At 47.0% G+C, this 16,266-nt stretch overlaps 1 protein-coding gene across 2 annotated transcripts in view; it reads right to left on the reverse strand.

Moving 5' to 3' along the window:
* The window catches only part of megf10 (multiple EGF-like-domains 10), a 155,372-nt gene that overhangs the window by 49,665 nt on the left and 89,441 nt on the right, over positions 1–16,266 (reverse strand). For both annotated transcript variants that reach the window (XM_077243439.1, XM_077243438.1), the window contains exon 10: positions 70–244. In XM_077243439.1, coding sequence (XP_077099554.1) covers positions 70–244 — 175 coding nt within the window. The remainder of the gene's footprint in view (positions 1–69; positions 245–16,266) is intronic.

Genomic DNA, 16,266 nt, shown 5'->3' on the forward strand with positions numbered 1-16,266 from the left:
TCGTGACTACACATCAGTGACCGGTTCCAGCACACACACACTCAGTCTGTTTAAGATAAGATGAAGTACCTTATATCCCGGTGCGCAGACACATTCTCCGCTCACGCTGTGGCAGTCCGCTCCGTTCTGACAGTGACAGACCTCCTGACACGCCTCCCCAAAGAAACCAGGAGGGCACGTTTCGTTACAGTACAACCCCGACCACCCCGACCGGCACGAACACTCACCCGACATGGGGTGACAGCTGAGAGAGACGACACATTCAGTGACCATCGACTGGAGTCTGAAGCACATATGGGGTGTATGTGCTTCAGACTGTAGTTTTGGGTCTGTGAGCGTCAAACAGACGTCCATGTTTTGATGTCAAATAATGCACTGTAAAACAGGAGCAGGGTTGAGAAACACTGCACTAAATGTATTTTAACAGTAATAAACTGTAGGTTATATGTACTAAATAAACATGAGGTAATTGCACTCAAATTGAAATCGATGGAAGATAAAAGATTAAATATATTAAATATATTATGGCGAACAATAAGGAGAAACTACTCAGTCAGTGTGCGTACCCTTGCCCGGTTATTTAAGCGAGGGTGACACACACTCACTCTGTGTAGTTTGTCTGGGAGCGGAGCATGCACAAGCAGCGCTCGAGGGCGCTGTCCGTGCAAACTGTTTTAAATATGAAAGAGCTCCGCTCGCGTTTGAGCCTGTTCAATCAAATAGATCAGGCTCGCGTTTCCAGTGCATCAGGTCTCGCGGCTGTAGAGGCAGCGCGCTTGTATGCATGGGATTCGCACGTGGGGCTGGCATATAATACTGTGACGGTTGCGACCCTTTCTCAGTGTTTATTTACCAGCTCCACTGGTCTCGCACACGGTTCGGAAGCCCGCGCTGCGGCTTCTTCCGACCGTGTTAAAGACCCGGTGTTTGATTTATTGGGCTCCGAGGAGTTTGATATTCTCAACACATGTTCGCCATATTCCCGTTATTTAAAAAAAAATAAAGGGAAAAGAAAAGAGGAGTTGCTGGAGGTTGTAACCAGGGCAGTGGCTAAATTAAATGTTGAATGGCCATTTAATAAGCAGGAAGTGACTAAGAAAAATAAAATGAATGAGCGCTTCCTGCAGACCCAGTCACAATCTTCGTGTCAGAGCCTTCCCTTTTTCACTGGTCTCCATACTGAGGTATCGAGATCGTGGGAACAAAAAAACATGTTCATCTCAATTATTTTCCCCCATGTATATATTTACTCATCCATTTGGAATCTAGTGAAAATGGTTATGAGGTGATGCCTTGGGTAGAGGAATATTTTGCGAAATATTTCTCCCCGACATCGCGTCACCCATGATAGCTCAGACAATTCCCTCCAAATCTCATTCATCGAATTTTTTAGGGAAAGCATATATGGCGGTGGGTCAAGCCGGTGCATGCCTACACTATTACTGGCATACCAGGCTGACCTCCTCAAGGAGGTGGATGATAACTGGGAGGTCTCACTCGACGGTGTTACTGAATATCGTAGAGTGGCTGACTTATCTCTCTGTATTATTAAAGAGACGGCCTGTGCCATTGGCCGTTCTATGGCAGCACTAGTCGTCTCAGAGATATTTATGGCTAAATCGCTTGGGGATCGGGGAGAAGGACAGGGCCTTCCTTCTCGATGCCCCCCTTTTCGCCTTCTGGCCCCTTTGGTGACGCGGCAAGAAGAACCGTTGTCGAGAGGCTTCAGGAGGCAGAGCGACAAACAGCTATCCCCAGTTGTCAGTCCAGGTATCATGGGGTTGCTTCCAGGGGGCAGCCTCATGGGAACACCGCCAGCTCCTTATACTTTGAGTAGGTTGGCTCTCGTTCCCCCCCGTATAGGCCTGGAGCCAGAGGCAACACTCTCAGCCGAAGCCGTGTAAGCCGAAAACAGATCTAAGGACTGTTATTTAGGCTAGGAAGGCCTCGGCTATGAGGCCTTGACGCGTTGCTCAGGCCTCTGAGGAGGAGATACCAGTGTATGAGTAACACCACTAAATCTAGGTGGTCTATACTGGAACTGGATTCTATAAACTGTATTCAGGACCCACTGAGATATAGAATCCAGTTCCAGTATAGACCACCTAGATTTAGTGGTGTTACTCATACACTGGTATCTCCTGATCAGGTGATGGAACAAAAAGTCCAGTCCCTCTTAGCCAAGCCATGGTTCTTGTCTCAAGGCCCGGTTCTGGGAGCACCGTGTCGGAGAAAGACTTTGACCACGGATGCATCACTCACGGGCTGGGGTGCGGTTATGGAGGGCCGTTACACCCGAGGTGCTTGGAAGGACCATCATCTCTCATGGATATAAATCGCTTGGAGATGTTGGCCGTATTCTTTGCCCTGAGGCACTTCCTTGCTCAGAGGTCATCATGTTCTTGTTAGGACTGACATTATGTCGGTGGTCTCTTATATCAACCGCCAAGGAGGTCTGAAATCGTGCCCTCTTTCTAGACTGACACATCAGATCCTTCTGTGGTCCCAGGATAAATTTCTCTCTGTTAGATGCATTTATATTCCTGGGGTTGATAATGTGGAGATATCCTGTCGAGGCAGGGGCTGAGGCCCGGGGAATGGCGGCTCCACCCTGAAGTAGTTGAGCTCATATGGAGAGAGTTTGGCCAGGCGGAGGTTGACCTGTTCGCCTCTCGTGAGAACACTCACTGCCCGCTCTGGTACTCTCTCTCACATCCAGCTCCTTTGGTCCTGGATGCCATGGTACAGATGTGGCCGAGGTCCATGCTTTTGTATGCTTTTCCCCTGATCGCTCTGCTCCCTAGGGTTCTATAAAGGGTCAGAAGGTACGGTGTGAGCTTACTCTAGGTAGCCCCATACTGGCCGGCCTGAATTTGGTTCTCGGACCTTATTAGTCTCTTGGAGAGTCCTCCCTGGCATGTCCCTATTAGGAGTGCCTCACAAGCTCAGCATGTATGGACATTCCCACTAAAACTCCATGTTCCTGTAGATTGGAGGATGAATCCTGTCGTCCAGCCTAATGGCATCAGGCTGACGGGTTACCCCTGTCACCCATCATGTACTGTGGATGAGTTATATGAGAATATATAAGAATCTTTTGAGTGTTACCCCCTCTTACTTAAGGGCGTGGGAGCCACTCTACCTTATTTCTGCCTCGGCACGAGGTGCCTGTAGGCAATATCATGATTCTTCAGGTATTCATCATATAATAATCTATTTGAGTCTGCTTCCTGCTCGTCCTGCTCCCTGGATGAGCGGTGGTGCCCCCCCCCCCCCCCCCCTCTTACGTGATGATGTGGGAGCCACTCTACCTAATTTCTGCCATGGCACTGAGGTGCCTGTAGGCAACATCATGATTCTTCAGGTATCCATCCTCTATCGCATGTGTCGGATGGCAAGGTCATATCCTTGGAGGCCCCTATGTTAGGCCTCGGGCTGGAAGGAGTCAAATCTATCTAGATATGTATCAAGGGCTAGGAGCTATCCCCCTTTTTGGTCAATTAGACAGTTGGTTATCTGCGGAAACCTCTCATAACTGATGTACGAGGTGCGCCTTGGCCTTCACCTCTCATTTAATATTCCTGTCTGGGGTTCCCATCCAGGGACGCAACTACCCAGTCTTAGAGGGGTATGCAGCAACAATTTTTGGCGCCCCCCAATACACACACACACACACATATATATATATATATATATATATATATATATATATATATATATATATATATATATATTAACAATGTTAACAAATTATAAAAAGTTACAGAATAAACAGTTACAAACATACACATATACACATACATACACACACATACACACACACACACACACAAACATATATATATATATATATATATATATATATATATATATAATAATCATATTGTGTGTAGCTGTCATTTGTATCAAAATGATCTTCCATCAAATCTTCCTTATCCCAGAAAATTTTCTTTTTTTCTTTGCAAATCCCTGTACTTGTGACAATGACAACAATGATGACATAAATTATGTCAATGAACAACAACAAACAAAAAAAAAACAGAAACAGATTTTGTCCAAGTGGTCAACAAAAGCCTCGTTGCTGTTTGCCACTTGATCATAAATATATAGCACAGATCTTTAAAGAGAGAGAGAGATGTGACCCTAAATACAGCTTCCATGTCACCCAGCAGATGTAACTATAGCTTGTATGTCTGATAAGTCATGTTTTCCAGCTTCTAGTCATTTATTGTGCATGCTACCTTATATTTTACAGTTGTTATTTTACTTTAATAAAATTGAGATATGTCATGCATGGGACTGGTACCATAAGGTTTAACCAAAATCTAAATGTAGATATCAGCAATATTATTTTGCATTAAGTTAGCAAACACTTGCTGTTAACATTAATATTTGCAAGCCTCCAAGCTTGGTAGCAAATCTACGCATGATTCCATGGTAAACCAGAGATATTGCATTAGTTGTTTTCCAGATTCTTGTCATTTATTGTACATGCTACCTTATATTTTTTAGTTTTCAGCTCAGCAACCTCGGTTTTGCATATTCTAAACTAGCTAGCTCTGGCTGCTACATTCCCAGAGTTAGCAAACGTTAGTCTGTTAACATGAATATTTGCAAGCCTCCTCAAAGCACAAACATCACATACCTGTTGCATTTCACCATCCACTTATTTAGCTGCTGTCGCATCCCTTGACATGCCATCTCCTTTAACCTCCTTCTTTTTCTATTTTTAGCCCCCGACCGCTTTTTTGCTTCATTCATCTTTTTAGAGTTTCAACGATAACGCACTCCTGTGCTGCTCACTCAGCGCTCACGCGCGCGCCCCCGCCCTCTCGCGATACCCTTCTATGTCAAAATAAATTCTATGATGGAATATTATGAGGGCGCCGGCGCCTACTCTAGCCTGTTAGTCCTCTAAAATGTATATAACTTTTTTATATTTAACTTGTATAACTTTTATATAAATGTATATAACTTTTAAAAAAATAGTTTTTTTTTTAACCATCGCTTTGGCGCCCCTATGCGCCGCATATAGCGCATACCCACTTTTTCCGCCACTGTTCCCATCCATGGGGTCCGTTGAGCCTATAGCTTCCGCATCGCCGTCACATGCGACGTCACAAGTGACGTGATATGGCTACACCAATCAAGATTGAATAGCTGACTTCAGACGCTTCATGCCGAAGGCATTCCCCAATGTGTTGATTCTCGACGCAGTTGACAGCGTCGACAGTCGTAACCCGAGACGTTCTTATAGATAATTAACAGACATTTAGAAGTTGATGTTTTATTGAACTTCATTTGAAGTCACCATGATGGTGATCAGTGTTTGCTTTAGGTGTACTCTTGACTTTTGCACATTAGTTTTTCACTGGCTGCTGTAACAGAGTGTTCATAAAACACATTTGTTATGGCACAAAAGTCAAGAAAATTATGATCATCTGGTGTTCATGGTTAAGTATTGATGATAATAATCATAATTTAGTGACCTGATTCACTGATATCATTCAGAGTCTAATCTCTGTTTGAACGGGTGACATATTAGTTTTATTCAAAACTATGATTCTACAGCAGAAGAGCCTACAGTGTTGTGGCAAGCAGATAATATGAAGGATTTTACAAAAAGTTTTCCTTTATGGCATTACTAAGCCTCACACAGACATCAAGAATCAGCATATGAATCTCAACAATGGTGACCATTAAAAAACTATTCATGCTGCAATGCATGCTGGGTACTAGCATAGAACAAAACGTATCCATGGCTCAAACATGAGGGCTTAAAGGGGCATCCGGCAACCCTAGCTATTTCTCCGCTGATTTTCACTTTTGTTGTCGCATGATTTGTCAACAAGCTCCCCTTACAGCTGTGAGGCGTATATTTCACAACAACGTCATAAGAAAACTCACTTGCGGCACCCTCCTCTCGCTTTCTACCGCTGCTCACGTGCATTTGTTATTATCGGAGCCGGCCAAGTTTATCGTGTGGAGCTATGTCTACCGAGGTGGGTAATACATCATACACATTGAGGTCGGCGTGTGTGTTTATGTTGAATTGACATAAAGCAGTTTGTGTTTCTCGCTCGTTCTCGCTTCTCACGAGACTTCCTATTTCCAACTTACCGGGACGTTAATCCTCATGTTGCAAGGTTGGTTTTCCGCCTGGGAACGCTGGGGGGAGCGGGGAAAGTCACAATTCTCACCAGAACAGGTTATTAAACCATCCAAATGATTTCTAAACGGTTTTATTAAGTTAAAATAGTTGCCAAATGCCCCTTTAAATAAAGACTAATGACTAGGCAAGGGACACCTCTGAACAATAAAACAATGAACCAATGACAACATGACACATCAGTCAAGGGAAAACATGGAAGGATCACATGACTAACAGGGAATCACATGACAGACATGGAACATGACATGAACAAACCAACACGTGACAGACAAGACCAAATTGTGACACATAGAGGCTTTTAAAAATATGATTGCCACAACAATGGATCTTGCACTGTAGAATCACAGTTCTATTATAATGAATAATACAAAACTAATAATAGATCAATTGTTTAATCAGAGATTAGGCTCTGGAAAAGACCAGAAAATCAAGTCACTAAATAATGATTTTCATCATCAAAACCCAACCATCGACACCTGATCATATTTTCTTTTGTGCCACAACAAATGTGTTTTATAAACACACAGTTACAGCAGCCAGAAAAAAACCTGGTGTTATACAGTCAAGGTCAAGAGCCCATCTAAAGCACACACTGATCACCATCATGGTGATTTCAAATAAAACTCACTAAATCATCAACATCTAAACCTCTGTTGATTCTCAATAAGAACTTCTGTAGACGTTTGAAAGAAATAAAGTCAATCTGGTTATATATAAAGTCAATCTAGTAATAAGTGAAGCTGGTAATGCTGTTTGTGGAGTTGTTTAATCATCCTCTGCTAAGATCTTGAGAGATTTAATGTTTTATCTTCAGTTGATTTCATCTAAGGCTGTAGCTGGAAGTCAGTTGTAGTCCTTTCCTTCAGTGATTCTGCTTGTTATTCAGCAGGTGTTTCATCAATCATGTTGATTAATGGTCACATGAGCCTGATTTTTTAGTAAGTGTTTAAAAATGATATTGTGAATATTAAGTAATTTATTGCAATTGCAGTTTGAACTGTGATATGATAAACATTTAATTTCATAATGAAGGATTACAAATTTTATTTAAATGTTTAATTTAGATTTCCAATACAATAGTATTTTATATTGAGAAAGTTTATAAATGATGAGACCAGGAAATCCCTGCAAACGGTAGGGGTTCCCAGCGGGATATTCCTGACTGTCCCGTCTCAATATGAGAAGGCTAGGCTTTTCCTGTTCTCATTGTTTTACCGGGTGAAGAGTCATGCTGAGCAAGTTTGAACACCTGCTATTTTATTACTGAGACCGTTTGTCTTGGAGTTCTTTTCTCATTGCGAGAAGTCCTGCACCGTTCTGTTCTCATGTCTCAGCTCATTAACATGCTTTGTTCATCACAATGTAATCCCTCCCCATTGAAATATATATAAACTACAGTGTAAAGTTCCCTTAGTTAAAAAAGCTGACTGAGTTCCAGAACTGAATCTCAACAAAGATCTCAACAAAGCTAACTGAGTTCCAGAACTGAATCTCAACAAAGATCTCAACAAAGCTAACTGAGTTCCAGAACTGAATCTCAACAAAGATCTCAACAAAGCTAACTGAGTTCCAGAACTGAATCTCAACAAAGATCTCAACAAAGCTGACTGAGTTCCAGAACTGAATCTCAACAAAGATCTCAACAAAGCTGACTGAGTTCCAGAACCAAGCTCAACAAAGATCTCTGACTGAGTTTCCAGACGGAAATTTTCCGAACAACGAACGATTTGGTGAGTTTCACTCTATTCAAAGAACCGCTGAAGACCAGTACAAATCTGTTATTTCTCTGCGCCGTCAGAAGAAGAGTTAACAAACAGCTGTAGAGTTATCCTCTAAAGTTGCTTTTAGAGATGAAATGTATCCTCTGTTTTTCAGGCAGGGAAGATTAACGTACATGTTAATACTGTTTACCCTCTGCTTTGCCAGGGAAGTGTTTTATCCTCTATAAAGTTAGGGAAGATTAGCATCAAGTGCTAATATATTGTATCCTCTGTTTTTCAGGCAGAGAAGATTAACATACATGTTAATATTGTTTTACCCTCTGCTTTGCCAGGGAAGTGTTTTATCCTCTATAAAGTTAGGGAAGATTAGCATCAAGTGCTAATATATTGTACCCTCTGTTTTCAGGCGTTTTTTAGTGTCTGATTGTGTTAGCAACAAAGAAAACTCACAACAATGTTTAGAAGGAATGCTAGACTAATCCCCACAACAGAAAAAGGTGGTCTTGCTACTCCTTTATGGACAGACAGTGAGTTCAGGTCATTGTTAGGGGAGCAGATGGACTCCATAGTGACTGAGTCAGTCAGATTGGATTTGAGAAAGAAATTTGGTATTCACCCAGAAAAAGTATGGTCTATTGAAGAATGCAAGAAGGTGTTGGGTGCATGTATCAGGAAGAGAAACATAAAAGGCATTATTTTATGTCACATGGAATTTAGCTTATCCATTGCACAAGAACAATCTAGGTGTATAGCTAAATTAAAAGAACAGAACAAACAATTGCACACTAAGGTGGGCCATAACAAGGCCTCAACCAAATATGACTCAGAAGACCAACAGTCAGATGAAACTTATCCTGACTTACAAGCATTCTTTGAAACAGATGTAGACATCCCATCAGTAACTGATAAGCCTGTAGATTCAGTAAAGGTATGTGTCTCACAAGAAGATCTCAGGGAATTGAGGGAACTGAAAGTGTTCCTCACAACTCTTCTGTTGCATTCTTTGAAACAGATGTAGACATCCCATCAGTAACTGATAAGCCTGTAGATTCAGTAAAGGTATGTGTCTCACAAGAAGATCTCAGGGAATTGAGGGAACTGAAAGTGTTCCTCACAACTCTTCTGTTGTCCAAAACCAAACTGTTTCCAAATCACTCGGACCTAGAGACATAGAAAGACTATCCCAAAGCTTACCTTCAGTACGCACAGATTTTTCTGAATTTAGAAGGGCATTGATCAGTAAAATAAGTCTTTACGACATGTCGTTAGCAGAAGCCACACAGCTGATGTCACAAATTCTAACTGAATCTGAATTCAACAGTTTTGAGTCTGCTGTTACTTGAGTCTGCTGTTACTGCTGTTACTGCTGTTACTGTTTCCAAATCACTCGGACCTAGAGACATAGAAAGACTATCCCAAAGCTTACCTTCAGTGCGCACAGATTTTTCTGAATTTAGAAGGGCATTGATCAGTAAAATAAGTCTTTACGACATGTCGTTAGCAGAAGTCACACAGCTGATGTCACAAATTCTAACTGAATCTGAATTCAACAGTTTTGAGTCTGCTGTTACTTGAGTCTGCTGTTACTGCTGTTACTGCTGTTACTGTTTCCAAATCACTCGGACCTAGAGACAGAGAAAGACTATCCCAAAGCTTACCTTCAGTACGCACAGATTTTTCTGAATTTAGAAGGGCATTGATCAGTAAAATAAGTCTTTACGACATGTCGTTAGCAGAAGTCACACAGCTGATGTCACAAATTCTAACTGAATCTGAATTCAACAGTTTTGAGTCTGCTGTTACTTCTGAACTACAACATGCCAGAAAAGATAAATTGAGAGAGGGAGTTCTGAAAGTATTAAAGAACATTGTTGGACCAAACATGGACTGGTCAAAGATCACTAGTTGTGTACAGAAGAAGCATGAGAATGTTAGTGAGTACACTGAAAGATTTTGTCAGTCAGCAGCAGCATACAGTGGTATAGATGACACTTCAGAGAAGGTGCTAGAAGATAATGGTCCCCTAGTTTCGCACTTGGTTTGATGGTCTGTTGTCAGAGCATAGAAAAGCATTGCCTTTCTTAGAAGTCACATGGTCCACTAGAACCCTGCAAAACAACTTGGACAGGTTAGCTACTTGGGAAAGAGATTCTGATGTCAAGGCAAGAGTAAAAATTGCAGCAGCATCCTTTAAGGTCAACACAGAGAATCAACAGAAACGTAAATGTCCTAAGAGAGAGGGAAGCAGTTGTTACACAGGAAGCATTACTGTGGTAAACATGGACATTGGGGAAAAGAGTGTAGGAAAAACAAAAAGAACTTTAAACAAGTTAACAATGTTACTCAGCTTCTACTCAGTCTGCTTGCTACTCTGAAGCAGCCCCTCCCCTCATCATTAAACTGGGGCAGCTGGTTGATGTGTTAACCATTTGGGCTGTGAGTGCTTAATTTCCCCAGTAACTTACAACAGAGATAAAATACTTATTTTTGTTTAATAGAACAAAAGGAAAGTGACTGTCTCAGCCTTCCTTTGGGGGACACTAGTTAAGTAGACTCACAGCCTTAAATGTTATGCTACAGCACAGGCCCTTCATCAGTAATGGTGTTAGGTCAGACTGTAAATGTAAAATGCCTTCATGCAGTGTCCACACTGATGAATGACAACGTGCACCTGTCACAAACCCATCCTCATGTATGATATCTGCAATGACTGAATTTGTGATAGGGGTTCAGTCAGGGAGAAATGACTCATGATTGTGTTACGCTTACATACACACCTTCGAGGGAAGTAAAAGAAACTCCCATTGAGAATTCAGAATTTGAGTTGTTTGTTGACGGTTCAGCTCAAGTAATTGAAAGTAATTCAGAAACAAGCCATTAGAGTGGCCTGGACCACATTAAGTGATGTTGATTACAGCAGCTGCAGGATTGTGTCAGGGAAGGAAAAACCTGGACTAATGTCACAGTATAAAGTGTTCCCCCACCTACAGGGATAGGTTAGGACACGGAACCAGTGAGGAGCCCCGGGAAGAACCGAATGCAACAGGCTTCGGTGGTTAACCCTGGGGTGAAGACTTCCCTTATAGGCCCTATCCTAGTACATCCTTACCTCACTGTTCCTTAGGTGTCAAAGGAATTAAGAAATAGGGAAAGATGGAACAAAAATAGCAGACTCAGAAAAGTTCACAATGCTAGTGTTTGAACAAATACTGCTCTCCTGTCTTATGTTTTCTTTCTTACTCTGTGCTATACCACAAGATACCACTCGATGATGGCTGTCCAGGACCCACACGCACTGACCTCGTCATCTGCGTATGAAGCCACAAGAAAACCTCAAGAAAACGACAAGACCCACTGCCGAACAAACTATCACGAAAGAAAAAAAAAACACAACGCAGAGACTCACATACGAAACCTTCAGTCATCCATCAACATGATCAAGATTGTCGTACCAGTAACATCACAGACACTCTCGCTTCGCACAAGATAATGATCTTACAGAACAGAGTGGCCTTGGATTACATTCTAGCAACGCAAGGAGGAGCCTGCACCATCATCGGGCCTGAGTGCTGCACCGGGTTAATGGACCCAACAGAGAACTTGAACAAAATCCAACAAGACATTGTTGATCTTTCAGCAAAATTACTCCAGATGACTGAAGATAATACTTCATGGTTCAGAAACTTGTTAGGTAAACTGTGGATATGAATAAAGGAAACAGCAATTCTGCTGTTGTTTCTTCTACTAGCGTACCATCTATACGTCCACAGTATCAAGTGTTTCATTCAACAAATGACTCACGCTCACAAAGAAATTACAGTTCCCTTTCGTTGTCACTCCGAGTTACGTCGGATGACGACGAATGGGGTTTCGCTTAGAAAGCCTATCAACTTCGAGTATTACAAAACGAGCCAATGGCAAGGAAATGCCATGGGTCTGCGGAATTTGCATGGCGTAACTCCGCCCCACCTCGTGGGTATAAAAGGAGGAAGCCGGCAGCAAGCAGATATGTTTTCGCTTCGGAGCCAAGTGTATTCTTCTCTCCACAAGCCATCTCTGAATTGTCAGCTTTACAAACGAGTACCTCGAGTGTTGGTGTGACGGCGATCTACGGCGAGAGCGTGCTTCCTGCTGATCTGTTGCAGTGGTCTGCCAGTCGGTGCGTTTCTCCCCGGGTGCTTCAACACTTGAGTTTTCTCTCACTAAAAGAGCTTACACGTGGCACGTCTTTTTAAAGATGTCTCGCCGTGTACTTCTGGTTGCGGCAGATTGGTATCGGACTCTGATGGGCACGAGCGTTGCATAGTATGTTTGGGCATTGATCATGCTAGAGCAGCGCTCGTGGATGACTCATTTTCTCTCTCTGGGAACATGACCATCGCGTCATTACGGTCGAGACTCCGTGAACTCGCAAGAGTGAGAGTCCCCTCATCCACCCCCCGTCCTGCGGCTGGTGGCCAGGGTGACCTGAGGGTTACGGTCTGGAACAAGGCGCCGACTATGTGTCCGCGACCCCAGCCCCCCTCTTCAATGACGGTGCCCGCTAGTGAACTGCTGATTCCCGCGGGTCTACCCTCTGGTGGCCCGCGTGCTTCAGTTGAAGCTACAGAGGAAGATGCCATGTCTGTTGCAACATCACTAGGCGGGTTTGACTCTTCTGGAAGTGAGGGCTCGTCACAGCTGCCACCTTCCGGTGTGCATACGGCTGTGCTCGAGTCTGATCCGGAGATGACGGCCATGCTTTCCCGGGCAGCCGCGAGCATCGGACTTGAGTGGAGGCCTCCACCCTGTCCTGAGCGCTCGCGGCTGGACGATTGGTTTTTGGGTAGGGCCGCCGACCCTCGTCCTCGGCAAACCCCAATACCTTTCTTCCCGGATGTGCATGATGAGATCTCGAAGTCCTGGAAGACCCCCCTGTCTTCTCGGGACCGCTCGCTGGTCTCATCCGCCTTTCCTCCCCTCGATGAGGCAGCTGCCCGTGGGTACACTGGGCTTCCCCCGGTTGAACGCTCTGTTGCCATGCAACTATGTCCTCAGAGTGCTTCTTCTCGGGGCGAGCCTAAGCACCCATCCAAAGCCTGTAGATTTTCGTCGACCCTGGTGGCGAAGTCTTACAGAGCGGCGGGATAGGCGGCTGCTTCACTGCATGCTATGGCCACTCTGCAGGTCTACCGGGCCCAGATGCTCAGAGACATGCACGAGGGTAGCACAAACCCAGGGCTCTTTGATGAGCTGCGCGCCGCGACCGACCTTGCTCTCCGGGCGACGAAGGTTACCTCGCGCTCCCTGGGTTTGGTGATGTCCACAGCTGTGGTCCAGGAGCGACATCTGTGGCTGAACCTGGCTGACATGCGGGACGCTGAGCGGACCCGTCTGCTTAACGCCCCCTTGTCCCAGGCCGGCCTCTTCGGCGGTGCAGTTGAAGACTTTGCCCAACAGTTTTCAACTGCCCAGAAACAGACCGAGGCCATCAGACACATTCTGCCCCGCCGGCCCGCTGCTGCCTCCACCTTGCCGGCCGGGCAGACGCCTCGACCTGTTTCCCGCCGAGGGCGCCCTCCTGCGGCTCCCGCCCCTCCCGCCCGGACCACGCAGCAGCCTCCACCCAGGGCCGGAGGAAGCCGTAAGAAGGCGCCACAGCCCTCTCCTGCCCCGCCCCCCGCTAAACGCCGGGCCAAGCGGCGCTCCTGAAACGGGCTGCTCAGGGATGATGGTTGTTTCGCAGGAGGTGGTAGCAGGACCACTCCTTCCCCCGGTGGAGGGCCGGGGGAGAATCTTTTGTTCTCCACTCCCCGCTGCTCACCCACGGGTGGGCAGCACCCTAATGTGGTTAAAGTCAGAAACAATCCCCTCTTCCCTGAGCTCACAGAGTTCTCGGGCGACACAGAGCGCCGCCCACAAGCCGTGCTCTCCTCGCCCCCCTCTGTCCCAGAGGCGGTTGACACGGCGTGCCGTCCACGGACCGCTTCGCCCCTGTCCCCCTCTGTCGCCAGACCCCTGGCAGAGCAGGCCCCCGCGGGACGACCAGCCTGGTCCTCCCCTGGCCCCCTCTGCCAGGGCGCGGTTGCTAACTGTGCCCCCTCTCCGGGCCGCTATGCCGTCCACATCTGGGCCAGTTACTCCGCTTCGCTGCCCCTCCGGGGGGACGCCTGTGGCTCGCATGATCCCGTTGGTTCAGTTCCTGGGAGCCTGGCTAGAGCTTCCCCGTCTGTCCCACTGGATCGCGCGTACCGTCAGGCTCGGCTATGCGATTCAGTTCGCACGGTCTCCTCCCCGCTTCAGGGGAGTCCGCTCCACTTTGGTCGGTGGCAATGCCCCTATCATGAGAGCAGAGATTGCCACCCTACTGGCGAAGGGTGCAATCGAGACTGTCCCTCCAGCCGAGATGAGGTCCGGCTTCTACAGCCCCTACTTCATTGTCCCCTAGAAAACCGGTGGGTTACGGCCAATCCTGGACTTGCGCGTGCTGAACCGCTCCCTTCACCGGATGCCGTTCAAGAAGCTCACCGCCAAACGCGTTTTCGAATGCATACGGCCCCAGGATTGGTTTGCAGCGATCGACCTGAAGGACGCCTACTTTCATGTCTCCATTCTTCCTCGACACAGACCGTTCCTCCGGTTTGCTTTCGAGGGGCAGGCATACCAGTACGCGGTTCTCCCTTTCGGGCTAGCCCTGTCTCCTCGCATCTTCACGAAGGTCGTCGAGGCGGCCCTTGTTCCCCTTCGAGAACAAGGGGTTCGCATCCTGAGTTATATCGACGACTGGCTGATCCTAGCTCACTCTCGAGATCAGGTTTGCGAACACAGGGACCTAGTGCTTCGGCACCTAGCCCGTCTGGGCCTTCGGGTCAACTGGGAGAAGAGCAAACTTTGCCCCGTGCAGAGGATCTCTTTTCTCGGTATGGACATCGACTCGGTCGCCATGTCCGCGCAGCTTACGAGCGAGCGCGCGCAGTCACTGCTGACTTGCCTAAGACAATTCGAGGGCAAGAGTGCGGTTCCACTGAAACTTTTTCAGAGGCTCCTGGGGCATATGGCATCTGCAGCCGCGGTCACGCCGCTCGGATTGCTTCATATGAGACCGCTTCAGCTTTGGCTTCGCGACCGAGTCCCGAGGTGGGCATGGCAACACGGCCCGTTCCGAGTACCAGTTACTCCGACCTGCCGTCAGTTCTTCACCCCGTGGGCGAACCTCGGTTTTCTCAGGGCCGGTGTCCCCCTGGCACGAGCTTCCCGGCATGTTGTTGTCTCAACAGATGCCTCCACCACGGGCTGGGGCGCCATGTGCAATGGACATGCTGCTGCGGGCTCCTGGACAGGACCCCAGCGGCTGTGGCATGTCAATTGCCTCGAGTTGTTGGCAGTACGCCTTGCCCTGCACCGCTTCCGGGCGTTGCTCAGGGGTCAACACGTACTAGTCCGTTCAGACAATACCGCCACTGTAGCGTACATCAACCATCAAGGTGGTCTACGCTCCCGCCGTATGTCACAACTCGCTCGCCACCTCCTCCTATGGAGTCAGAAGCATCTGAGGTCGCTTCGAGCCATCTTCATTCCCGGAGCGCTGAACTGTGCAGCCGACGAGCTCTCGCGGCTTCAGCCCCTCCCTGGAGAATGGCGACTCCATCCCCAGTCGGTTCAGCTGATTTGGGACCAGTTCGGGGACGCGCAGATAGATCTGTTTGCCTCTCACGACTCGACCCATTGCGCCCAGTTCTATTCCCTGACCGAGGGCACGCTCGGCACGGATGCTCTGGCGCACAGCTGGCCGCAGGGCCGCAAGTATGCGTTTCCCCCAGTGAGCCTTCTTGCGCACACTTTGCGCAAGGTCAGGGAGGACGAGGAGCAGGTCATTCTGGTTGCCCCTTACTGGCCCAACCGGACCTGGTTCCCCGAACTAGTACTCCTCGCGACAGCACCTCCCTGGCCGATCCCTCTGAGGAAGAACCTTCTTTCTCAGGGACGGGGCACCCTATGGCACCCTCGTCCCGATCTTTGGAACCTCCACGTGTGGCTCCTGGAAGGGACGAGGCAGGTTTGAGTACCCTACCACCAGCGGTGGTGGCTACCATCACTTCCGCTAGAGCGTCGTCCACGAGACACGTTTATGCGTTGAAGTGGAACCTCTTCGTCAACTGGTGCTCTTCTCACCGAGAAGACCCCCGGAGATGCTCGATCAGTGTTTTGCTTTCCTTCCTTCAACAGGGGCTGGAGCGAAGGCTGTCTCCCTCCACCCTGAAGGTCTATGTTGCCGCCATTGCCGCACATCATGACCTCATCGAAGGTAAGTCGGTGGGGAAGCACGACCTGGTCATCAGGTTCCTGAGAGGAGCGAGGAGACTAAATCCTCCTCGTCCTCCTCTCGTTCCCTCT

This window comes from Siphateles boraxobius, unplaced genomic scaffold, assembly GCF_051911475.1.
Source record: "Siphateles boraxobius isolate OS27281-9 unplaced genomic scaffold, OSU_SipBor_1 25, whole genome shotgun sequence".
In the NCBI taxonomy this organism is placed as follows: Eukaryota; Metazoa; Chordata; class Actinopteri; order Cypriniformes; family Leuciscidae; genus Siphateles; species Siphateles boraxobius.